Consider the following 25,998-nt stretch of genomic DNA (forward strand, 5'->3'; position numbering starts at 1 on the left):
CGTCATGTAAGTTTGGGCATCACATTCAACTTAACAGCTCAGGTTCTCTCTCCCTCTCTCAGGAAATCCTGCCCCCCCCCCTCCCGAGCTAACCGCAAACCGAATCAGAACTATTAAATGAGCAAAAATTTGGACAGCCTCTCACATCCTGGAACAATTTTAGTGCCATGCTTAGGTCTTGAGAGAAGTCTAGCGTTAGTTTCTGTTTACTGAAAAACATTTCAGCCATCTCCGGTAGGCCGGTGACCGTACGTGGGTCGGGTCCGTACTGAACATTTCCCTCCGCGGGCCCTGCATTGTTCTTAGTGAGTTATGCCGACTGCAGCATCCGCCTCTGGCCTCTCCTCCACCTTCCGTCATCCGTGTGAAACTGCAGCAGGCTAGGTGCCTGATTGGCCAGAGGCTGTGAGTCTCCAGGATCAGATGAATTCCTCACCTCAGCCCTCCAGTGTTCACTGCACTTTGACCTGCGTGTGGCTTTTCTTTGCCATCTCTCGGCATCAGGCTTGGATGGGCCAGATCTCACAATAGACTTGAGACACCTGTAGAGGTTTCCCCACCTTTTGTGTACCATACTCCAGGCCTCCCTGATACACAGGGTGTGGTCTGTTTACCCTGGGCCTTGAGTTCTGTAGAGCAAGCACTGGGCAAGTGCATGTGTAAGGAGTCCACTTTGCAGGGTGGTGGGTGGTGACACAGGGTGGATATGTTTTAGAATCAGCACACAAACAGATGGAAATCTAGCACTGAAGGTACTGTTAGGTATTCTTAAGCAAATCGATCCTCCTGTTTTGGATGCTGCTTCTCAAGATTTTAATGTATTTAAGTTGTGTGCCATGTTAACAGTTTTCATAATCTAAAATTCTTCACCAAATCGGGTAGGAAATGAATTGATGTCAGAGGAACCGTAAAGACCAGTGGGACACTCAGGCAGCACTGCATCACGCTTTCACCCGCCTGTTTCCTGCAGTGTTCACATGGGCAGCCCGTAGTCTGAGCATAGGGCCAGGCTGTGCAGCTGACTCACAGGCTATTTCCTCACTTAGAAGGCGGGAACAATAAATGCAGGGACCTCTGGGCTCTAGTGCAGATAATTGTTCTTTGGGTTCACCTGAAAGAAAAGTGAGTTTACATGATGTTTGGTGTTCTTACTTGAGGGATCAGTGAGTCATTCTCCATAACCTGACTTCTTTCTGCCTGGTAAGTGGACCTTCCCCAACAATCTCCCAACTTCTTCTGAGGAGATGAGTCTGATTGGTTGTTCAAACACGCTGTAGACACCATAACTAGTTTCTGGTTAATTTTGGTAATATGTCTACAGAAGCTGTAGTTTACATTTTTATTTTTAAAATATAAAAACCTACTTTTAAACTGCTTTGGCTTTTTCTGTTTTCCCACTCAATCTTCCCAAAATCTGACTTCAAGAACTTTCCTTCTCTGACACACACTGGAATGGAAAGAGCACAGGCTTTAGATTCCCACGATTGCTGTTCAAATCGGACTCCAACCCTGCCATTACTGTTGTGTGACCATTAGAAAATTATTGATTGGAGTCTCTCAGTGCACTCAGGTATAAAGTGGGGATAATGAAACCAACTTTGGAGAGCTGCTCTTAGGATGATAGTGCATATAAAATGGCCGACACATAACAGGATCAGAAGAGAAGGAAGAGTGCCCCAGACCGTTCCTGGGAGGAGTGTAGCCTCGCTGAGACTGCCCAGCGGACCCTGTCTGTAGCTCTTTCTCTGAGTATCCAGGACTCTTCAGGGCAATCCTGTCGCCCTGAAAGTGCGCTGCACAGTAATTGTCTTACTGACCTACATCTCTTGATGCAAATATGGAACTGTCTCAACTTAGGGAATATAAGTTTAATTGAAAGAGGTCTCTCAGAGGTATTTGTTGCTCACAGTTGGGGTATCAAGTGGCTGAAGAACAGGGTATGCCCTCTTGTAACTCTTTGATTGTAAAACGTAAGTATGCATATGTTCATTTATTCGGGACACAATGACTAAGATATTTTGCTTTGTTTTGCTGTTTATTTTTAGAGCAGGCTTCATCTACTGGTCTGGAATGTCTGTTGCCTTTCTTTTTTGGTATTTAGTTAGTTAGTTAGCTGAGCCATCCTGCCACCAGTTGGCAGCTCAGTGCCAGCTCAGCTCAGGCTGGGAACCCAACCGGCGACCCTGTTGCTCAGAGCTCGCACTCTTGAGTGAGCTCTTAACCGACTGAGCCACTCAGCCAGCCCTGTTGCCTTTCTTATTGCAACAGCCATTCATCCAGAGCTTGGGTGGTTTCAGAGCCAACTAATCATCTCATTTACTTAATAGGCTCTGGAGACGCTTCTATTCCTGTTGTTGCTGCTACAAACACCCATGCACTGGGGTAAAGACTGATGACAGCTTTGGCTCCCTTCCGTTCATATCCTGTAGCTAGTCTGGGGCATTCCTGTCAGCCAGTGCTGTTTTTTCCATTCCCACCACAGCCTTTATAGCTGCGGACTCTCACTGCTTTGCATCCTCTAACACCTGACTTTCCAACTCTGCCTCTTTCTGACCCTACATCCTGCTGCCAACTTAATCACCCTAAGAATCTCGTGTCACTCCTCCGCTTAAAAACCTGCAGCCACAACTCAGAAACTACCAAATATGAGTGTAAAGCCGTCGTTGTCTGGCTTTGAGGGTCTGAGATGTGGCCCTAGCCTGCTGTTCCCCATCACTCCATTTACATGTTGGTTGCATATCCTGCTTCACATTACAATTGGCCAGTTTCTAAACAGCCCTCACTCTGACCTCCTTGAAGACATTGGTGCATATCTATCAGACATCTCCTCTCTGCCAGGTCCTGGGGACACACAGATAGACAAGAAAGGCAAGGTCCCTTCCTCTGGGAGGCCCTTTCTCCAGTGGTTGGGGTTCTTAAAGTGTGTAGTTTATCCCACCTCTCTAAAGACTGGTGACTCCCTGGGCCCAACGTTTACTCTCTTCTCTGAGCGAGCTTCCAGTTCTCTATTTAGTCATTTAGTTACTTTTTTTTTTTTGGTGGCACTAATCACATTCTGCCTTATATTTTAAGTTTTTTTCCCCTTTTTTATTTGCTTTCCCTATTTTTTAACTTTCTTGAGGACTAACTGACAAATAGTTATATACAGTCACGTGCCATTTAAAGACGGAACGTTCAGAGAAATGCGTGGTCAGGCGGTTTTGTCGCTGTGCAAACATCACAGAGGGCACTACACACACCTGGATGGCCCAGCCCACTGCACACCTGGCTGTGTGGTCCAGCCCACTACACACCTGGCTGTGTGGTCCGGCCCACTGCACACCTGGCTGTGTGGTCCGGCCCACTGCACATCTGGCTGGATGGTCCAGCTATTGCTCCTGGGCTACACACCTGTGCAAGACTGCACAGGTTTACACTGTTTACAGCAAACTTTTTTAATATTAGAAAGAATCCACTCTAAAATAATGATAGATAGGGCCAGCTGAGTGGCTCAGTTGGTTAAGAGCTCGCTCAAGAGTGTGAGCTCTGAGGAACAGCGGTTCGAGTCCCAGCCCAAGCTAAGCAGCTGCTGAGCTACCAACAAGTGGCAGGATGGCTCAGCTAAAAAATAAATAAATAAAATAATGATAGAAGTATAGTATAGTATAGTAAGCACATACATCAGTACAAACTCATTATCATTATCAAGTTTTCTGTACTGTACATAATTGTGCTATACTTTTACACGACTGGCAGTGCAATTGTGCGTACACAACTGTTGTTTAAAGTATACTGACTGCATGATGACTGGACACACATCCATTGTGGGATGACTGCCAAAATCAAGGTAATTAACATCCAAAGAAGACATACAAATGGCTAATAGGTATTTGAAAAGGTATTCAACGTCACTACCATGAGGAAAATGCAAATCAAAACCACAATGAGTATTTATTTTTCTTTACAGATTTCTGGGCAGCTTACGGGCATGGGCTGTGTTTTTTGGGTTGTTTTTTTTAATATTCTCCATGATGCTGAGCACAATTTATTATAATAAAAGTTCAATATTTATTTGCTTTATTTATGAATAAGCAAATGAACCTGGGATCCAGAGTTACCCCAGGCATTTGTTAGGAGCATTTATTTACCTGTTCTCAGTGTTCTTTTCCTGAGTTCCAGTGTCTAAAAACTATCATCTAGTCATTTAAATCAATAACACTTAGGTGTTTTATAATATGCAGGATATTTGGAAAACGTTTACATGATATGCAACCATAAAATTTGATATTCTAATCAAATCTGTTTATTTTAATACAACAGAAACTTAGTTTAATTACTTCACACACCAGCTATTCTAATGCAGACTTTATAACTTACTCATCATGTTCTTTCCTCTTCCTAGAAAAGTACCATAACAGTAACCAGGGTGTAACTTTTTTCCGTCAGTAGCTTATAGCAGTTATTTAGATCTCTAAACAAACCTGTGGAATATATAGGGTAGGTGTTATTCCTACTTTAAATATGATGAAACTAAAGGACAGGGAAGTTCCATAATTTACATGAGGTCAAAGCTAATCAATGAAAAAAATCCAGGCTTACTCAATATCATGGGATTGATACTTGTGTATTTTTCATTACTTTGAAATAATTATGCTTTTTTTTTCTTTAGTGAAAGAAATGATGTCTTAAGAGAAGCTGAAATTTTACACAAAGCTAGATTTAGTTACATTCTTCCAATTTTGGGAATTTGCAATGAACCTGAATTTTTGGGAATAGTCACTGAATACATGCCAAATGGATCATTAAATGAGCTCCTGCATAAGGTAAGTGTTTACATTTTCCGTGGCTACAATTCTCTTTTTCAGGCTATACACTGCTTTGGTTTTACATATGATCAAATTATTTGGAGATATATAGATGAATCAAAATAAGAATAATGACAAACAAATGCAGTAGTGAAGTTTCACCATTTATGGCTGCTTCTGTGTTGTTGAAAATGTGAACTTGGGCCCTGTATTCTAAGGCTCCTAGATTATATGGCTTAGGTGACTCTTCTTGAGTTTCACATTGAATTCCAATACCTCATGTAGACACAGAAGAGAGAAAAGATAAATTCTGCACATTATACAATCCACTCTTAGACCAGATTTTATTTTATGTTAAAGGAAGTTTAGGGTTCATGTTAAATGTTTAAAAATACCAGTTCATCAAGTTCTGAATTAACACTTTGTAAGAGGGCATTTTTCTCTATATGACGAGTTTACTCGTTTCCCGCAAACAATGTGTTAATAGGCCAAAGAAATCTGTCTCTGAGTTCCAAATGCATTAACTTCTCCATAAAAGACAATAATAGCAAGAGCCTTCACTTTTTCCGTCAAGGTATCAGTTACTCTGGCTTTGATGAATAATCCTATCAGTAAACAAATTTGAGGATTCTCCTTCTCAAAATACATGTGTTCATCTATTGTTGTTTGCTTGAGCTGATACTATTATCTCCAACCTGCAGTTTCTCTTAACAAATTTTTTTAAACCACTCAGTTCACTTAGTAAGGATCGGTTTAGTTAAAACTGGAGAATATACTGTGAAATTCCATTACTGGACACTCCTAAGTTCTGATGATGCATGAGTGGGTGCCACTGTCACTTCCTCTGTGTTTCAGGACACATCACACTCTATGATGTGACCATCTGGAACAAGGATGGAGTAAACTAAACTAGTGTTAGGGTGTAAGATCGGTATAACCACCACAGCAATCAAGGTACAAATACTAATTAAGCACAACCTCTTTTTGAACAATGAATGTCAGCACAAATTCTAATGTCTTCCTCCTGTACCCCGGCACCCCAGTAGATACTCGGCACCCATATTTGCAGCTCCCTAGAAATCACAGCAGCCTCCTTCACAGGGGTTGCTGACTCTGCAGGAGCCATAAAATATAGAGCCAGCACTGCGCCCTTGTCAGAGCCCTCGTTAACACTACACTGCAGGAAGGCCTCCTTACTTCTTTAAACCACACAATTTTCAGAAAACCTACCTTTTTACAGATTAAAAGATTCAGTTACTCAAGTAGACGGGGATCTGTATATACCAGAGGAAGTAACATTCAACGTCAGTGTTTATTTTGGTTTCCTGTATTGCGTTATTAGGGTGGGATTTCTCTTGAAGCATCCTCCCGATGTCACAAAGGCTGTTTGAAATAAATCAAAATATAATGTAAACACACAGTATTTTGACCCACTTCCCCGCCAGGTTGCTTACTGAACTATAAGATGATCCACTTGTAGAAAACATTCTCAGAAATAGTCTGGAGCTTTCAGTAGAAGCATACTTTTTCATTTAGAAAAATGTACCCAGTGGCATGGTGCCTGATGATTCATTGTTGGATCCTCCCAAATGTCTAATTTTCTGAGTATACTCATTCTCCTGAGATGCTGCATTACTTTTTATGTTCAGAAAACATTTATTTTAAGGAAGTTCAGATGGATATCACTTGCAAGTATCAAGAAATACAAAACATTATGTTTTAAATTTGTCTATATTATTTATGCTTTAGAAAAGAATATGATCTTTGTCTCCTTCATAAAAACAAAATTTAAGGCTAATTTTTCAAGTTGGAATGCATATAAATTAACTATATAGTTAAAAGTATGAGATATTAATGTTACTAAATATAATATGGTCATAATTTTTAATTGATGCAATGATTATAATAAAGGCTGGTTTTATATTAATAGGAAAATTAACATATTAATTTTGAATTAATGGGTTGGTATATACTAGAAACAGTGTGTGTCTGTGTGTGTATGTATGTGCGCATGCGCGCACGCAGGTGCACGCGCGCGCACACACACACACACACACACACACACACACACACGTTACTTAATATAAGCCATAGAACGGAGATGGGTGTGGGCATAGGTATGTCATGTGATCAAAAAATACAGTGAATGTTTAAAAAAACCTATTACAGTAAAAGACACATTGCCATTTCTCCCCCTGAAAATATTCCCCCTCGCTTATCCCATCCTTCTTGCCACTTTCTGAAAAGTAGTTCTGGAAATCCTCCTCAATGAGTGTCTTTAGTTGCTCTGTCATGGCTGCCTCGATGTCCTGAATCATTTTGACTTTGGGGAAGAGCCAGAAGTTGCACAGTGCCAGATCCGGCGAATAAGGTGGATGAGGACACACTGTAATGTTTTTATTTGACAGAAAGTGCCATACCAGAAGCGATTAGACACGGAATGCTGTCATTTTGGAGAATGATTTACGTCACACTTTAAAACACACCTTCTCTCAGCCATAGCTCACACCTAACTGCACCAAACAAGATGAAACTTGTCACCTATTGTTACTAAAGTTTGATGCGCTGCTTCCCATATTGAAGATCCTGCCTTTCCATTGGGTGACACTTGGCAGCAGCACGCACCATATTTTGTGATCACAACAGAAAGGCTCCATGTCACACGTTGCTTCTGGTATGGCAATTTCTGTCAAATAAAAAAAACAGTACGGAGTGTCCTCATCCACCTTATTCACCGGATCTGTCTCTCTGCAACTTCTGGCTGTTCCCCAAAGTCAAAATGATTCAGGACATCGAGGCAGCCATGACAGCGCAACTAAAGACACTCATGAAAGAGGACTTCCAGAATTGCTTCAGAAAGTGGCAGAACGATGGGATAAGTGTGTTAGAAGCGAGGGGGGGTGTTTGGAGGGGGATTAATGGCAATGTCTTTTACTGTAATACTTTTTTTTTAATTTAAACAGTCACCGTATTTTTAGATCACACCTCATGTGTCTGGGTATTAACAGATACAAAATAATTGAAACTGTGTCAACTGAAGAAAGAAGACCCAATATCGTGTAGTTACATTAACAATGTAAACTAAAAGGGAGTATCAGTACTATACAGTTATTATACTATTTTCTCTAAAAAGCGAGGAGTCAGATAAAAGGATGTTAATGTCAAATTGATGCTCTGTCATAGAAACGAATGTATGTTTTAACCTTAGTTTACACTACATTTCCTCATGGAGTATTTCATTTTCTAAGTGGGAATGTGATGAAATGTGGCACTGATTGGGTTTCGTTTCTTCCATGCGTCCGAAGAAAACCCAGTACCCAGATGTGGCCTGGCCCTTGCGGTTCCGCATCCTGCATGAAATAGCACTGGGCGTGAACTACCTGCACAACATGACCCCTCCCCTGCTCCATCACGACCTGAAGACACAGAACATCCTCCTGGATAGTGAATTCCACGTTAAGGTGACTGCTTTGAAAACAGCTGGTCTGCATCCTTGGGATTAACAGCTTGGTAGTTACTTCTTCCACCGGCCGATTTAACACCTCCCTCTCTACAGCCCGACTCTGACCTTCAGCTCCCTTCTTCCTGCTGCAATTGCTTAGCTATTCCTACACCACAGAGGTAGAGAAAATCACAGTACAAAATGCAAAATCATTATGTTCTTACCTGAAATTGTGGAGTATACCTTTTATACTTTTTATTTTGAAATTATTGTAGATACACAGGAAGCTGCAAAGATAATACAGAGGTCCCATGGCCCTTCCCGCAGTTTCCCCAGTGGTTTCCTCACACAGTGATCGCACAGCTTCAAGGCTAAGAGCCCAACAGTGGCACAGTGCATGTGTGCAGACCTATGTAACCAATCAGTCAAGACAGCCCTCTGCCACCACACCCAACGCAGCATTCATGCCACTCCTTTCTAGTCACACCCGTTCCTCCCCTCCCCACCTGACCCTGGAAACCACCAGTCTCTTTTCCTTCACTAGAATGCTCTCATTTTGAGAATGCCTTATGTGTATGATATTTTCAGACTTGCTTTGTTCGCTTAGCATAATGCCTTTGGGATCCATCCACGTTGGTGCTGCGTCCATAGCCGGTTCTTTCTCACTGCTGAAGAGTATCCATGGCAGAGGTGCACCCTACGCCCCACTTGTTTAGCCATTCACCTACCGAGGGACACTTTGGTTATTTCCCGTCTTTGGCCATTACAGTAAAGCGCCCATGAACAGCCTGTGCATCTCTCTGAATGAACATCAGTTCTCATTCCTCTGGGGAAAGGGACCAAGATTGCAGCTGCCTGGGTCACATAGTAAGGGTGTGTTCAGTTTTTTAAGAAACTATCCAACGATTTTCCAGAGTGGCTGTACCATTTTATATTCCACCAACAGTGTGTGATACAGCCAGATTTTCTACATCCTTATCAGCATTTGGTATTATCACAGTTTGGTTTTTTTTTCACTGTTGTAATAAGTGTACGGTAATATCTTATCATGGTCTTAATTTGCATCTTTAATGGCTAATGATGCTGAGCACCTTCTCATGACCTTATCTGCCATCTATATATCCTTTTTAGTGAAATGTCTCTATGTCTGAAGCCCATTTTCTAATTGGATTTTTTGGTTTTCTCACTGATGGGTTTTGAGAGTTCTGTATATATTTTCTTGATATGGGTCCTTCATCAGATATGTAGTTTGCAACTATTTTCTCCCAGTCCAGTTTGTTCTTTCCATCCTTTGAACAGGGTCTTTCACAAAGCAGAAGTTTTCATTTTGGTGCAGTCCAACTTTCTCTCTCTCTCTCTCTCTCTCTCTCTCTCTCTCTCTCTCTCTCTCTCTCTCTCTCTCTCTCTCTCTCTCTCTCTCTCTCTCTCTCTCTCTCTATATATATATATATATATATATATATATATATATGATCATGCTTTTGCTGTGAGGTCTAAACATAATTCATTAAGCTATAAGTATTGAAGATTTTCTATGTTATGTTTTTTTTTGATAACTTTTATTTATTTATTTATTTATTTAAATATTTTATTGGGGAATTGGGGGACGAGAACAGCATTGGGGAATCGGGGAAGGGGAACAGACAAGTTATTGTCCTTTTTGTTCTTCAGTCTAGTTGTGGAGGATGTCACTTCACTGGCCCATGTTGGTATTATCATTGCGCTCTTCCTGGGTGAGGCAGATCAGTTGCTGGCCACTGGACAGCCGCTCACGGCGGCTCTTGGCAGCTCATGCTGGCTGCTGGCCGCTCAATGCCAACTGCCAGCCACTCACGGTAGCTTATGGCAGCCCACTGCAACTTCACTGCAGCCTACGCCGTCGTTGGCAACTCACAGCAGCCCAGCTCCAGGTCGAGCTGTTGTTCACCATCTTAGCTGTAGAGGGCAGTGTTACTGGCCCTAATGTGGGATCTGAACCGGGGCCCTACTGCTCAAAGCTGGCATCCTAAACCAGCTCTTAACCAACAAGCCACTCAGCTGACCCCTATGTTATCTTGTGAAAGCTTCCTAGTTTTATGCTTTTGAATTAATTTTATTATTTTGATTTAATTTTTATATGAAGTATAAGATTTAGGTATCTAAAGGTACCAGATATAGTAGTGATTTCAGTTACCCTATATCTGATGACAGCAAATAAAAAGTAGTTACTGAGTAATTAATACTTAATGTAACTCACTTTATTTTTGTATAGTATTTTGCCATATTTCTTATAATAATATACATAGTTGAATGTTATTACAAATATCAAAAAATGTTCAAAGAAATAAGTAACAGGGGAGTTGGAATAACAGAAAAATTAGTACAAAAATGTGAGGGAAATTAAATGGAAAAATTAACCTCTTTGAAAATTAACCTCTTCTTCCTAGAATAAAATGGGAGAGGAAGGGAGAGGAAGGCAAGCAGCTGCCTCAGCACTGCATAGATTAGCACAGAGACTAATCTCTGACAGCAGTTAGAGAGCCGCACAGGTAGAGGCTCCCCGTGGCCAGCTGGTCCCTGGGTCCTCACCACAATCCGTGTCCTGAGGCAGTTATCCCATGACGGGAGTCTCGATGTCCATGCTGGAATGACTGACATTTTCTTGTGTGATGAATCAAAACTCCCTCTCCACTGCTGCCACCCACTGGTCCGAGCGCTACTCTGCGAGAAACTGAGTCTACTTCTACTTCCACAGGACAGCCTCCCACTATCTGAAGACCGCTGTCACCTGGCCCGTCTCACGTGCTTGAGTGTGTTGGCCTTCGGCCTGCTCAACATCCCTCAGTCCTTCTGCCAAGTTCCTTCTTCATGGGTTTTAATCCTGGGTGCTATCCAGATGAATCTGTGTTCAAATCTCTCTTAAACTTTGATTCTCAGAACTGAACAAAATACTCTTGCTTGCTGTGGTTTTATCAGTGTAGAACTGAATGGAAGTTCATTTGCCCTAACATCCTAAATACTTTACTTATAGTTCCTTAATAATTCATCAGCTTTTGGGGAGCAGCCATCACAACACTCAGACAGCTTCGTATCAGTGAACAGCCCCGAGAGGTCCTTTTCCATGTGTCCTCATGTGATCTCTACAGAGTGCTTTCTGGACACCAGCAGCTATCTTGTTAGACCTGAGTGATCACTCCACCCTTTCAGGACCTTTTGAATGTTCTCTCTGGTCCAAGGGTTGTGACTTTCTTTCCCAGCTTTGTGTCATCCTCAAATTTCATTAGCTAGTTTTCTGTATCTTCAACTCATCATTAAACGTTACCCCATACAAAGCTCAGATCAGAGCTCACAACATGGTGCTGAGACTCTCCCTCCAGGTTCCCCTGAGTCTGTTTGTCAGTCAGCATTGTTGGAGAATCATCACTGTTTATTTGGAGTGCCCCTAGAAGAGCTGGGACACAGCCCATGTTTCCTCGTTCTGTCCCTAAGAAGATGGAAGTCCTCACTTGACTGCTTTCCCAGACATCCTTGCGGCTCACTCCCGCACTGTCCTCAGCCTCATTTTCAGAGCAGCTGTCCCTACACCACCCCTCGTTCCTCTCCACCCTCATACTTCAGTGTATGCTGCTTCACAGTGTTTGTCACCATCAGACATAACATTTTCTATTAGTATGTCTATTGACCATTTCCCCCAGTTCAAATATAAGCTCCAGGAAGGCGGAAACTGTAGTAACTGCTATATGCTCAGCACATGCCACATAGAAGCATTTGATAAATATTTGCTGAATGAATGACTCAGGTCTTCTGTCCAAGCCAGACAGGCCTGCTAACTTATAGCCAAGTGCGTGGTTATTCTTATGCCTCAGAATGCTTTATAATATACAGACTCTTTTCACATTTACTCTTTGAAACCAGTAGTACTGTCACAAAAAGAAATGGAGTCAGTCATTCTTTTATTCAGTAAATATTTGTGGAGCAGCTGTGGTGTGCTAGGCATTGGGCCAGCACGTGCGATATGTCACAAGAGGTCTGAAATTGACCACTGGCCTCATATAATTAATGAGTTCTTGCTGGCTCTTTCATTAATTACTCAGAAAGTATCCCTTTTATAAAACTTTTAACCAGGTATGACGGATAGTCTCCTACCAGTATGTAGATCTGCAAAATCAGTATTTGTTTCCTGTCTAACAGTCGCAATTGCATTTTCTTTTCTCACATCCTATAGCATCTCTGCCTTCTATCCCAGAGAGCATTGTGAGTGCCCTGCAGATGTTTTCAAGTTCCCGGTAACCTGAAATATACACAGTCACCTCACACATGCGCTTTATAAACCTTTCAACCTCCTTGTATATTTTCTGTGTCTCCATCCAGAAACTATTCTGATAGAGAAAACAGAAGGTAATCTTCATTGATCAGTAGGCTCCCCGTGGTCTTTCTTTGACATAAAGAGACTTTAAAATATTTGGGTTTGTGTATTTTTTGTAATTTTTATTAAGTTTAGCACATGCAGACAGAACTGTGTCCTTTCTGATACTATTCTTATAAATTAGCAACACTCTATATGCACCTTATGTGTCTCCACTTTTTACTTTATGAATGTCCCTTAAAAGTCAAAGTGCATCAGTGATTCATGAAAAAGTAAGAATTATTTGATTTACCTTTCTTCTTGAAAGGGCCTTTAAATGAAGTGCAAAACATCTTCAAACGTGCTAAATGAAATTAAATGGAAATTCACATCTTTCTACAGTTTTTGAAGTGATTTCTTACTGGAATGCTAACCAGAAACACAGCATCTAAAAGAAAAATATTTACTACTAATTAAGATCATTTGACACTTTTCTACTTTAAAAAGTACAATTCAGTTTGGTTATCTGTTGGTCAAGTGTCCACTAGTGCATCTTAGATACAAATCAACCAGTGATAGACTTCTTTGAAAAGCAAACATTTATGTGTACCGTATTTACTTTCTTTGCTATTCTGTCCGTGTGAAAACCAGAATACTTAGAGGTGGTTCTTCATAGCTTTACACTGTTACAGATATGTACTGTATACACAAATGAAGAGGGTGATAGGATTATAGATGACTTTTATGAGGAGTGTATTTTAATTTCCTCTAATTTTGTATCATCTTTTGAATGAAACAGAAAACCTTTAGCTTTGAAATGCACGTTGAGATCTTGTGTAGAATGGGGGGTTCCTGCTATTGCCTGTCTTCACTGCTGAATGACAAACTGATCAAGGTCCTCAAGAATCGTGGAGCTCTGGAGCCCGCAGCATGTTTTCTGCTAAAGACCCAGAACTAATGAATTGTGTCTTTTGTATGTGGTATTATTTGTGATAGAGCAAGGGAAGAAGTATGGTTCCATGTGAAAGCTAACGGCGTCAGCTGATAGAGGGAATTCTGATTAAGGTTTCTAGGCCACAGAGATGAGGGTCTTCCATGAAGCAGAGGCGTGCGTAAGGAAGCAAGCTCAGGGACACGCTTTCTCCAACCCTTACCCAAACCGGTACTGAGCCCGTCGCTCGCAGATGATGGCTAAGGCACGGAAAGACTTGTTAAATTACTTATCATGGTGATGCTTGTCTTCCCAGCAGATGTGTCACTGGAGTACCGTTGTACTTTTAGAGCACAGTGGGAGAAATAGTTTGCATTGCTAAGTGGGGTAAGAGGGCAGTGCGGCCCCTAATGCGTTAATACCACCCAGAGGGGGTCAGGGCCTGAAACTTGGCATTTGTGCTTGGTGGTGGTATGTTGAGCAGTTCTGAGAGGTGTAGGTGAATTTGAAAAGCACATGCTATAAAGCTACTTGCAATGAAAAGTAAAGTATTCAGTGTGTACATTCATTCAGATTTTAAAGCAAAAATACTCCTCTGTAATTTTTCAAAACTTAGTCTCTCTTCTAAACTGTGTCTGTTGTGCTAAACTTAAGTCAGTGTTTATCGCTTCTAGTGTCACTGGCCCAGCACTATGGGATGCAATTTGTTAAGAAACTGGTAGAACACACAGAAGTGAAATTTCTTCTGGATTCATCTAAATATAAACACAGTCAATTCTTAGACTTTTTGAAAGGTAATTTTAAATCCAGTTACTTACTCTTTTTCCTTACAGATCGCAGATTTTGGGTTGTCCAAATGGCGCATGATGTCCCTGTCTCAGTCACGAAACAGCAAATCTGCACCAGAAGGAGGCACAATTATCTACATGCCACCCGAGAACTACGAGCCTGGGCAGAAGTCCAGGGCCAGCGTCAAGCACGACATATACAGGTGCTTATGTGTCCTTATGTACAGGTGCTTATAGGTACTTACGTACAGATGCTTATAGGTACTTATGTACAGGTGCTTTTAGGTACTTACATACAAGTACTTGTATACAGGTACTTACATATACAGGTGCAACATGTTACTTCTGCTCAAAGTTAATGCGTCTGAACAAGATTGTCAATCAGAATTTTTAAGCTGCATTTTAATGTAATTTTTACTATCTCATAAGTGGTAAAAGTAGAGACCACAGTGATTCGAATTTTTCAAATTAGAGATGCCTTGCTTTAAGCCACTTTTACATACTTGAAAAAATGTTTAAAGCATATCGTATTGTCCTGTCAATGTATAACAGAATACTCCAGGGTTTTATCATATGAGACTTTGATGTGGGGGTGGGTGGGGGGAACACAGTGTGGTTAACACTTAGCACCATTTAGACCAGGAAAAAGTCAGTAGAATAGGGCTGCCTAAGATGGTCTTCCTTATTGCTCTCTTGTGTGAATAATAAAAGCATATAATTAGAGGGCATAGCTTATCTAGGTGTTCAAGAATGATTGTTAAATTATCCACAAGTTATTTTTACATATAACTTCAAGTTTTTGTAACAGTAATTTCCTAAGTTTTCAATTTAGGATTAATTCTCTTTCAAAACAAAACTGTATATGAATATTACTCATCTTGGTTGTATATGCTGATTTTTTATATAGCAATTCACTACCTTATCATCTTTCAAAAATGGTATCTCCACAGTCAGCTTTTAAATTTAGTGTTATTTTAATTTATTATGCATAACTAGTTTATAATATACTGTATGTACCCTTTTTATCTTAAACAGCTATGCAGTTATCACATGGGAAGTTTTATCCAGAAAACAGCCTTTTGAGGGTAAGTGACTTTGACTTCCTTGTTCTAACATCACGTTGGTAGGCCACACTCAGAACTGTCTAAGTTCATCTTATTTTAAATTAGTTTATCCTTCATTCTGTGGAAAACATACTATAAAAACATAGCAATTTATCAATTGTACACAGAAAAGCATATTAGATTAAGGCTCAGAAAAATGAGATTCTAATTCTTGTTCTGACAGTAATCAGCTCTATGATCAAGCCACTGAATCTCAAGTCTTCATTTTTTTTCATCTGCAAAATGAGAATTTGAATTCCTATTTCTAAGATTCATTTGAGTTATAAAACTCTTTCTATGGAAATTTAGTGCTCCTGGTATAAAGACCAGCAGACACTGAAGAATAATTTTTAAATTATTTCTTTATTTTGAGGTTTGTATAAGTCAGCCTGCTGTGTAACGGACTACCTCAGAATCTCCTTCTCGCTCACACGGAGTGTTAGTTGCTGTGGCCCTCCCTGGCTCTAGTAGGTTCCGCTCGGTTCTGCTGTGCTCACACGGCACGGCCAGGTCAAGTCACATGGCTGAGCCCGCACTGATGAGGTCATGACACAGACTCCTCCCACGGAGGCCCACGGCCTGGCGAAGGCCTGTATACATGTTCCTCCTACAGAAAGGGGGTGAATTCATCCTCTGGTTTTAAGAGTCCTTCAGTTTCACTTGTTTGGTTTAGACGGTATTTAGTGTAATGGATCATAAAATCTTTCTAATGTGTGAAATACGTTTGTTTTTGACAGAAGTGACCAATCCTTTGCAGATTATGTATAGTGTGTCACAAGGACACCGGCCCGACACTAGTGAAGAAAGTCTGCCCCTTGATATACCTCACCGAGCAGTGATGCTCTCGCTCATAGAAGGCGGGTGGGCGCAAAACCCCGATGAAAGGCCGTCCTTCCTGAGTGAGTACACAGCTTTTGCCGGGGCCTTCTGTGCTAGAGACTAGTGCGTGTGCTGTGGAGAACACAGGCCTTGAAAAATGACACAGGGTAGAGGACAAGCTCAAAGTCGCTTTTTAAAATTCTCGTCACTCTTGTTATTCATAGTGTTTATAAAAGGGTAACTGTTTCTAGACCAGAATTGAGACTTTCTAACAGAAAAGGAAATCTGATGGGATAGTAATTCCACTCATACATGTAACAGATGATTACTGAACACCTACCTGTGCTGTGTGCCGAGGTGACCACAGAGAACAGTAGTGACAGGACAGTCTAGGCCGCTACCATCCTGGGCTCACGCTCTAGCTGAGAGGGCAGAGATAAAACAGACATAAACAGCTTATAAACTGGAAGTCCTGGGAGGAAACGAGCTGAGGGGTGGGGAGGAGCAAGTGTGTGAAGTGAAGAGACCACCATCTGACAGGCAGAGGAAACAGCAAGGATGAAGCCCCGAGGCTGGCAGGGAGCGTCCTGCGTGGCCTGGGGAGGGACCAGAGGCCATGTGGCTGGGATGCAGTGAGCCGAGGCAGTGATGTGGGCGCGGGCCGGGCTGTGGGCTTGCGGAGGTCAGGCCTGTACCTGGAGCAGGGGCAGCAGTGTGCTGTGCAGGGAACAGCCTGGCCTGCTGTGAGTCGGGGAGTCACAGCACAAGCGTGACGAGCCAGCAAGCACCTGCAGAGTTTTCTAATGAAGATGATGATCCTGGAGATAGAAACATTAGACAAAATGAAGAGTCATTTCAGAGGTAGAATGGATCAGCACCGAAATGCAAACATAGGAAGGAGAAAGTCGTCATGACCTTGGGTTAGGCAGAGTTCCAGGATATCAAAAACAAGAGCCATAAAAAAGCTAATCATTGGACTTCACAAAAATTGAAAGCTTTTGTATTTGTATTCAAAACATGTTAAGAAAAATAAATAGACAAGCCACAGACCGGTAATCTTCATTCCAACTAAACAATGAAATATATTTCCCTTTCAAAACTTGCATCCAGTGCTCATCAGCATTAGATTAAAAAAGTCAAAAGTTGCCAAACTAATGGGTTCACATTTTATCTCTTATTTCCCAGAGTCAAGTGGGAGGGCACATATCTCCTTTGTCCCCAGTGCCACGTCCAAACAGTAATTTTCTCCATTTCCTAAAAATCCGAGCTCCCCTGCAGATCTGCACGTCCTGGTTTGTCTGTGGGCTCTGGCCTCCTCCTGCATGACCGGGGCTGCGGAATGTTTGAGGGGCCCCCCATGCGGCGGCAGCTCTGAGTGCACCTGCTCCCCTCTGGCCCTCGGTCCACCTCGCCCCCCCTCCGTGCTGCAGCCACACGCTTGGAAGGTAGTCAGCCCTCCGATTGGCATCATAGGCTTGTCTCCTTGCTTCTCGTCTCACGTCACTGTCATTGGTTGCCTAATATCCCTGACTTAAAAACCACTGTTGCACATATGTTGTCTGGCGTTTTTGGTTGTTTCAGGCAGGAGGGTAAATCGGTCTCTGTGACTCTGTCTGGAGCAGAAGTGGAAGTGAATGGTTTCTCTAAATGAAGGACCAGAGCTGGGCACTAAGCACTGCTTAGCAGTCTTGTCATGCTCTCCAATATGTCTGTATTCCATTCTGATAGACCAGCTGTCCTTAAAGTGACCCCTAGGCCTGGTCCCTGAGACTCGTCTAAGGGGTCCATACAATGAGAACTGTTTTCAGAATAATAAATAGGAAGAGACTATATTCCCTTCTTACTCGCATCCTCTCAAGAATATGTAGTGGATTTTTCTAGAGGCTAACTGAGGTGTGATATAATCACTGCTCTAATAGGTAATGCAGCGTGTTCCCAGATACTCTTTTACAATTTTGTTTTAATTTCTAACATACTAAATGTCAGCAGATATGACCCACATACACAAAAGCTCTTTGGGGGGTACTCAGTAATTTTAAAAAGTCCTGAGACCTCAAAGCTTGCGAGTTGCTGTCACGCAGTCCTGTCCTCCATGTCTCCAAAGTGAAGGTGACACTCCATTCATCCCCACGATGGAAAGAGTTGGGGGGACACTGCCTGCCTCTGTCTGCCCCCGTCACCCCTCCTCAGCCTCAGCTCACTGGCTCTTAGGGAGAAGTGCAAAGTGTGCTGACCTGGACCCTCCTCAGCTTCCTCTTCTTTCAGAAGTCAGGGCGTCAGGCTGTGCACACTCCCTACCCCCCAAGCAGAAGCAGGTGAGGCCTGTGACTGAGTGAGTGACACTGCCAACCACAGGGTGAAGTCCTGCCATGCCCACGGGCTCCAGACCGAAACGAACATTCTCTAGCCAGCTTTTCTGTAATGAAGAGGCATCTTGGTCACCATCTATCTTTATTCTGTGCCTTTTCTTACCAGATTCTGACCTTAGGAAGAGAAGATGGGAGATACGTATTGTACCTTATCTTCCCTTCTTAAAGCTACACCCCTGATCCATCTTTCTGTTGAATTGTCACCTGTGGTCACACTACATGGAGAAAACACAGACCACGAAAAGGGCTCCCTCCTGGTCCCTCCACCAGATCTGCGTACTTAGCGGCACTCGCGTGCGGGGGAAGTGTCTGCGCACAGGTGCAAATGGAGACCCTGTGCTGTCGCTGTGCTCTGGGGACCATCCCCCGCACCCTTCCTTCTGCTCTGGTCTCTTGTGTTGTCTCCTATCTTTATATAACTTAATAAAAAATCTTGGCCCCCATCATCCTTCAGCTACCACCTCTTTTTTCTGTTCCCTCTTAGAGCTAAGCAGGACTCGTCCACACTTGTCTTTTTAACATGCTCAGTCGTCTGTTTGCATATCTCCACTAAAACCACACTGGTTCGGGTTCCCAGTGATGATGTTGGAAAATCCAGCCTCTTTGGCTTCCTGGCAGATGAAACGTGACCAACCATTCCCACCCTCTGGCCTTGCAGGCCCCCGAGTCGATGTTGTGTCTGCCTCACCGTCTCCTCCTCTGCTGTTGCCTCCTGTGTGAACACCTCAGAGCTCTGACGTGGGCCCTGCACTCCTTGCTGTCTGCAGTGTCTCCCCAGGTGGTCAGTCCACACCTGGCTTTATGTGCCTTCTGTGTGTCAGGGACACATTTATATCTGCAGCCCTGGCGTCTCCCTTGAGCACCAAGTTTTTATTACCGTAGTAAGAGGAGTCATTGTGATTGTTGCTACTTGTTGGCTGTTATAAACAATGCTGCTGTGACTCTTCAGTCGCCAGTCTGTGTGAGCATAGGTTTCGTTTCCCTTAGGTAACTACGTATGGGTGGCATTGCTGGGTTGCACGGTAAATTTATCTTTCATTTCTAAGAAACCGCCAAACTGTTTTCCCAAGTGGCTGCATCCTGTTACATTTCTACCAGCAATGATGAGATTTTCAGTTTCCCAGCATCACTGTCAATTCTTGCTATTGTCTGTCTTTTTAGTTATGTAGGGTGTGACATCTCATTGTACTTTTAATTTGCACTTCCCAATGACTACTGATGTTAAACATACTTTCCTGGGCTTTTCATCCATTTGTGTATCTCCTCCGCTGAATCTTTTGCCCATTTTTAAATTGGGTTGTCTTATTATTAAGTTGTCAGAGTTCATTATATAGTCGAGATATAAGTCCTTTAGTAGACACATGATATGCAAAATTGTTCTCTCAGTCTGTGACTTGTCTTTTCATTTTTTCTTAATAGCATCTTTTGAAGTGCAAAAGTTTTCAATTTTTTGAAGTTCAATTATCAATTATTTCATGGATCCTGCTGTTGATGTCATATCTGAGTTCTTTGCCTTACCCAAGGTCATGAAGATGTTCTCCTATATTTACTTAGAAGTGCATGATCCATTTCAGGTCAATTCTATGGATGGTGTGAGGGTAAGAGTCTAGACTGATCTGTTTGCATGTGGACACGCACCAGTCCGAGCACCATCTGTTGAAATGACTACCTTTCCCCTGTAGCATTGCCTTAGAAACGTTGTCGCAAAGCAACAGACCATAATTGTGAGGGTTTATGTGTAGACTCAGTTCTGTTTCTGTTCCATTGTGTATGTCTATCATTTTCCCCATTCTTTACCCCCGCCCCCTTTGGTCACCACCAGCATGTTATCTATGCCTGTAATAAAGGCAGTTCAGATAGCTGAATGTCATCATTTTGAGGGAAAATTCACTTAGGGCCTTCTCAGTTAAATATTAGCATTTATATTATTCAATTTAATGATCAGCAGTAATCTGAACTCAAATTGTTTTTTTTTTCTTATTTAGAATGTTTAATAGAACTTGAACCAGTTCTGAGAACATTTGAAGAGATAACTTTTCTTGAAGCTGTTATGCAACTAAAGAAAACAAAGGTAAATTGCTAAATGATGCACTGGGAATTGGACCTTAAACAGTTACATATTAGTCATGGAGATTTTTAGTGTAGTTTATAGTTTTTAATCTATGTACTTTTCACAGCTATGGGCCACAGTACTGGGTGGAAGAGTTTATCAGACTATGAATACTATGTGTTATCAAAACAGCTTCTCCGTTGCATTCAAATGGCCACCTCCAAATTTCAAAGACATTTCCAAAACTTTCATATACAAATTTAAATTTAGAATGTGTGACGAATGCCAGTGGGTACAATGAATGCCCTAAATCAACTAGGGAGTTTCTTTCAGTCCACATTTCCTTCCCTGAAACTTTAACATACAGAGTAACAGATGTCTGGGTTCTTGCCATTCTTCCTGTGAGTGCTCTTGGGCTTTCCTGAGACTTAGGGAAGTTGTAGAATTTTCATTCATAGTTGAGGCCAAAATGTGTATTTTTAAACCGCTTGTTTTCTCATTGTCCCACTCACTCGATGTTGCACAGACCTAAGGAGCAGCTGACGTGTTACCTAAAGCAGACGCCTTGTTTGCGCACCTGGCTCTTGTACAGCACAACTGAAGGGACTTCTTAACGTTCTCCCAAGTTGTGGTAAAACAACTCCAGTCCTTCAGGGTCGAAGCGAGTGCAGTTTAGCACCTGCTGGGTTTCACTGTATTACACTGCATTGGAAATGGGACAGTAAAAATCGCTAGTTACTGACCAGACTCTGCGCGTCAGCAGACATAATGTGCAGATCACTTGTACAAACAGTGACACTGCTGCTGGCCTCCTACAGTTTGCTGGGTAGGTTGACAGAACCTTTGGTTTAGAAGGGATTTGCATAAAGGAAACAACTACCGTAACCAAACTAAAAATCGATGGTGGCAATACTGGTGCCTCAGTTTTTTAAGGAACTAAAGAGGAACTGTGTTCATTCTTCTGATGATTTTTCCCTGACTTCCCCACTGCTGAGTAGGTACAGTCTTTTCCAGGACATTCCGATTTCTCCACGTCTAAGGAGATACAGACTTCTGATAATATTTCTTTTTGCTTTATCTTTTCAGTTTCCTTTTCTCTCCTCACAGCCTTCTCTTCTTCCAAGCAAAGGTGGATAAAGGGTCTGTTTTCTTGGTTATAAAGTAGAAGAGAACCATTCCAGTTCCTTTTTGTCCCCAAACAACTTAAACACTAAGATCTACGTTTAAAACTTAATTTTTAGAAGAAATTTTGGCTTTTTAAATAATTTAAAGTATATATTTTCAAATAACTTGAATATCATTTAATAATAGCATTACTTCCTCAGTGTTTTAAAGTTGCTGTATTGTTTTCACTTAAGAGTTGTAGTTATTTTTTTATTTAAAAAAAAAATTCCTTAAATCAATTCTGTGAAACTGGTAGGGCAAGAACATCATCCACTTTATAGGTGGAATAACTGAGGTATAGGGAGGTTAGTTACGTAACACCCTACACAGACAGCTAGCTAAGGGCAGGGCCAAGAGAAGAATATAAATTTAATAAGATTTTTCATAAAGAAATTTCTGAAAGCAAAGCTCACCATTTAGGATGAGTTGTTTTATTTGAATATTTGACTCTCATTAATTTCCTAATCACTGCGATTAAAGTATTAATATATATACAAATTCATTCCCGTTACAGAGCGCCTCGAGTACTAGTCACTTCTGTGACAAGAAGGAAACGGCGTTATCTCTGAACTTGGCTCTAAGCCATGGTCCACAGGAGGTAAAAAGAAAATTATGTTGATAACTGAAATGTGTAAAGAATATGAAGTCACGTGGTCTAACGCCTCCTTTTATTGATGGAAAACTAAAGCCGGAGGGTCTGGGGACTGGGGGGTAGCCCACTGGAGATCCAGCTCTCCACATCTCAGCTCCCTGTTCATCCATTAGAGCACAGCCCTGGCTTCCTGTTTGGCACCAGCTTCTGTCCCTGCCACTGTCTGGGTGATGACTAGCGTTCCAGGGTGGCACCAGGGAAATCATTGATTACCGTTCTGCCATCATACTCTGGACTTCCTGTCCAAATGTAAATAACTGTACAAATTGCCTGCTGTCTTCTCACAGTGATTAATAAAAGCAACATGCCATTTGTGCGGCCATCTACAGAGAATGATTTTGTTAGCAGCATTCTCTTAGGCTTATTTCATAGTAGTTATTTCTTTTAAGAATGTAAGTTGTTCACGTTACAGATTCAGGAAATACGTTCCAATTGAACCTTAGAGACAGGACCATGTCTTGAATCTCCTTTACACACACTGTCTCATTGGGTCCCTAAGCCCATTGTGCCCGTTTTAGATAGATACCTCAGATGTCACAGGGCAAGGACCTGAGACCAGAGGGAGGACATGCCTCGTCAAAGCTGAGTCAGTGATGCCATGACAGAGCTAGGAGAGGGCCGCCAAGCTCCCCATCACCTCTTCTGGACGCCCTGCAGGTGGCGGGAGCCTGAGGCACAGAGAATAGGTGTTTGCTCGAAATCAGCAGGGAACCAGAGCTGCAGATTTCTGATTTCTCATCAACCGGACAGAGCCTCTGAGGTCATACAGCACAGATTGAAAAAAATAACGATTTCTCATATATTTAACTATTACACCATGTCCCCTCCGCTCCAATCTGATTTGATAAAAAAATCAAGTTCATTTTTGTTTATTTGATATATGTATATCTTTAGTTTGATAAATAGTTTTGATTGTTAATAAAACTATTTACAATCGGTAGTAGTTTTTATTGTTAATAAGCCAAAACCAGGAACTATTTAGAAATTAAAGCTGTATGACATCTCAAACGCCTTTCCTTAACCTAAACCGTGTATCATTTTACCTCAGGAATCATGTGGATCCTCTCAGCCCCATAAAAGTAGCAGCTCCCCTGGAACCACAAGGTCCCTGTTGGCTCCTCAGGACAACGGCGTGTTATTCAGTACGTACATGTCTTAGTATTACTTGCAAGCTTTCCATTTTCTTTCAAGACGATATTCTTGGCAAACAACCATGGTTTGTATGGAACATGTCTTTCATTTGCATTCATGGCTCATGTTTACAAAGGGACAGAGTCCAGAGATGTGAAAATAGTAGTGGAAGTTCAACGAATACATTTAAGTCGTAAAGGCATTAGGTTAGACCTTATAGAAAGATAGACAACTCTTGTGAGAAAGAGGAGAAACACATCTGAGTAACCCAGTGGGAGACAGAAACTAATGGGTTATAAGAATCAAGATGGATAATTAAGTTTTACTTTTTTTTTTTAAATTTGAGGTACTTAGAAGCTCATAGAGGGTGATGTCCAGCAGCCTGCTTAAAATGGGGGACTGAGGGGTGCCATGAAGTCCGAAAATTTCTTTATGGGTTTGGGGAGAGAGGTGCCAGTTGGGGCTGAGTAGGACCGCCAGAGGAGAGTGCAGAAAGACACACGTCTGTCACGTGTGGATCTAGAGGAAACATGTAAAGCGCACAAAGAGGAAGAAGACACAGAAGAAGAAACGGGACCATGTGAAGAAGCACAATTCCATGACTGACAACTTACATGGGACAGACAAGCCAGACAGAAGGATGGTAAAAACATTCAGAGTAAACCCTTGTTTGTTCGAAAAAATGCGGGAATTCGGTTTATGAGCCAGCTTTACTAGCCGTGAAAAATCAGATGCCGACTGCCAGCCTTGGTATGACCCGGACGTTGGTATTTTAGCCAACACAACAGCTAGGGAATGTTGTGCCCCAACGGAGATGTCGTTTTATAGGGAAAACCCAGGACCTCACCACACTGCACTGCCATCCAGCAAATCACAGCTGGAACAGCAGCGTGTCCGCGGCTCAGAAGGCGACACTCTGTGACCACAGTACCACCCCGCACTCTGTAGCAATCATCAATTCGCTGTCAGCCGAGGGACATCCAGGTAAGTATCCACTGAGAAACGCTTTGTATGGGACGCCGTGCACCTCACAACTCCGTGCTCAGCAGACCTGCCATTCAGTCAGTTTTGTCTTCATTTCTTCATCCTGATAAACATACACCTTTCTAAGTCAGAAAGCACATCCACCCCAGAAGATAGGAGGGTTGATGGGTCATAACAGGGGCAGATGGTATCCCCGTGACCATCTCTAGGGAGGGGTCCTAATAGGTTACTCCAGGTAACCTTGCTCTTGTTTATTGAACAAATATGCAGGTATCTTTTCTATTTTAAAAAACCCTAAAAATGAAGTGGTTTTGCCCCCACGATTTATAGCCTATTGAAAGCTGTGCTTTTTCTGGGAGGGCAAGGGCAGAGATAACCCAAATACCTGAATGTTTCCTGAAAATTAACAGCATCCCCCCAAAATACTGGTTTTCCATGCCAGCATGACCACAGCTAAATTTTCATCTAATTTTACTCCTCGCCATTTACTGACATGTGATCCCTGCCCTTTCTTGCACAGAGCGATCGCAGCCTGGCGTGGCCCAGCAGTGGATCCAGACCAGGAGGGAGGACATCGTGACCCAGATGACCGAAGCCTGCCTGAACCAGTCCCTGGACGCCCTTCTGTCCAGGGACCTGATCATGAAGGAGGACTATGAACTCGTCAGCACCAAGCCCACAAGGACCGCCAAAGTCAGACAGTTACTAGACATCACGGATATCCAGGGGGAAGAGTTCGCCAGAGTCCTGGTCCACAAGCTGAAAGACAACAAGCAGATGGGCCTTCAGCCCTACCCGGAAATGCTGACAGTTCCTCAGACGCTGTCTCTGTTTCAAAATAAAAGCCTATAGTGACCCTTTTCAAGAAGAAAAGTCAAGTTTATTCAAAGGTATTTTGTATTTCTGGTGCCTGATCATACTGTTTCTATAAAATCCATGTGAGCATTAGAGGCTTTAATAAAGGTTCTTTTTCAGATAAATATTTTTGGGTTGTCGGAAAAGTCATGACGTATTTTTGCAACAAAAAACATAGAAAAAATACATCATGACTTTTCTGAGAACCTAATAGTATTCCTCTATGACATTACAGTATTTTTTAAATTAATATAGAAGAAAGTTTGCATCTACATAGTTCAATTTTTAACTCTTTGGTTAATTGAAACTGTTTTTTAAAATGTAATCATTATGTGCTGCTTGTACAAGCCAATGCCTTTAGGAGTCAAGTTCCTCCTGGAAGCCATTTTCACGGTCATTGTCTTTGTGGATTATTTATTATTGTCTAAGATGCAGTGTGGCTTCTGAATTGTACCCTGTGTACTTAAATCAGATATAGCACAGCATTCCCACTACCTTGTTACAGTCCAGGCTCATATCCTCTCCCAAGGGTTGGTCATTAAATTCTGTTATCCAGATTACATTTTTAAAATGGTATTTATTGATTCATTTTGTAAAAATTG

At 42.0% G+C, this 25,998-nt stretch overlaps 1 protein-coding gene and 1 long non-coding RNA gene across 6 annotated transcripts in view; one reads left to right on the forward strand and one right to left on the reverse strand.

Annotated features, from left to right (window-relative positions):
• Positions 1–6: 6 nt before the first annotated feature.
• Positions 7–25,998, reverse strand: part of LOC109387590 (uncharacterized) — a 74,667-nt gene continuing 48,675 nt past the window's right edge. The window contains exons 3-10 of one of the 5 annotated variants that reach the window (XR_002125038.1): positions 21,162–21,312; positions 16,887–17,009; positions 16,532–16,613; positions 14,300–14,378; positions 12,864–12,998; positions 6,015–6,167; positions 4,357–4,460; positions 7–1,111 (exon numbers count right to left, since the gene is read on the reverse strand). This is a non-coding gene — a long non-coding RNA (uncharacterized LOC109387590). The remainder of the gene's footprint in view (positions 1,112–4,356; positions 4,461–6,014; positions 6,168–12,863; positions 12,999–14,299; positions 14,379–16,531; positions 16,614–16,886; positions 17,010–21,161; positions 21,313–25,998) is intronic. The other 4 variants (XR_002125035.1, XR_002125034.1, XR_002125036.1 and 1 more) reach the window with 4 other exon arrangements.
• Positions 4,494–25,953, forward strand: RIPK2 (receptor interacting serine/threonine kinase 2). The gene is made up of 10 exons (XM_019651643.1): positions 4,494–4,802; positions 8,090–8,245; positions 14,315–14,472; positions 15,305–15,354; positions 16,110–16,271; positions 20,546–20,631; positions 22,289–22,372; positions 23,475–23,568; positions 24,386–24,541; positions 25,062–25,953. The coding sequence occupies exons 1-10, from the start codon at positions 4,767–4,769 to the stop codon at positions 25,391–25,393; spliced, it is 1,314 nt and encodes a 437-aa protein (XP_019507188.1). The 5' UTR covers positions 4,494–4,766; the 3' UTR covers positions 25,394–25,953.

Source organism: Hipposideros armiger, unplaced genomic scaffold (assembly GCF_001890085.2).
Source record: "Hipposideros armiger isolate ML-2016 unplaced genomic scaffold, ASM189008v1 scaffold_163, whole genome shotgun sequence".
Lineage (NCBI taxonomy): Eukaryota > Metazoa > Chordata > Mammalia > Chiroptera > Hipposideridae > Hipposideros > Hipposideros armiger.

Excerpts from the sequence above, each read along its gene's own strand:
- RIPK2 (XM_019651643.1), top strand. The coding sequence starts at position 4,767 with ATGCCAAATGGATCATTAAATGAGCTCCTGCATAAG. Across the intron at positions 16,272-20,545 it reads TGAAAGGCCGTCCTTCCTGA|AATGTTTAATAGAACTTGAA; the intron begins GTGAGTACACAG and ends TTTCTTATTTAG. Across the intron at positions 24,542-25,061 it reads GTCAGCCGAGGGACATCCAG|AGCGATCGCAGCCTGGCGTG; the intron begins GTAAGTATCCAC and ends TTTCTTGCACAG.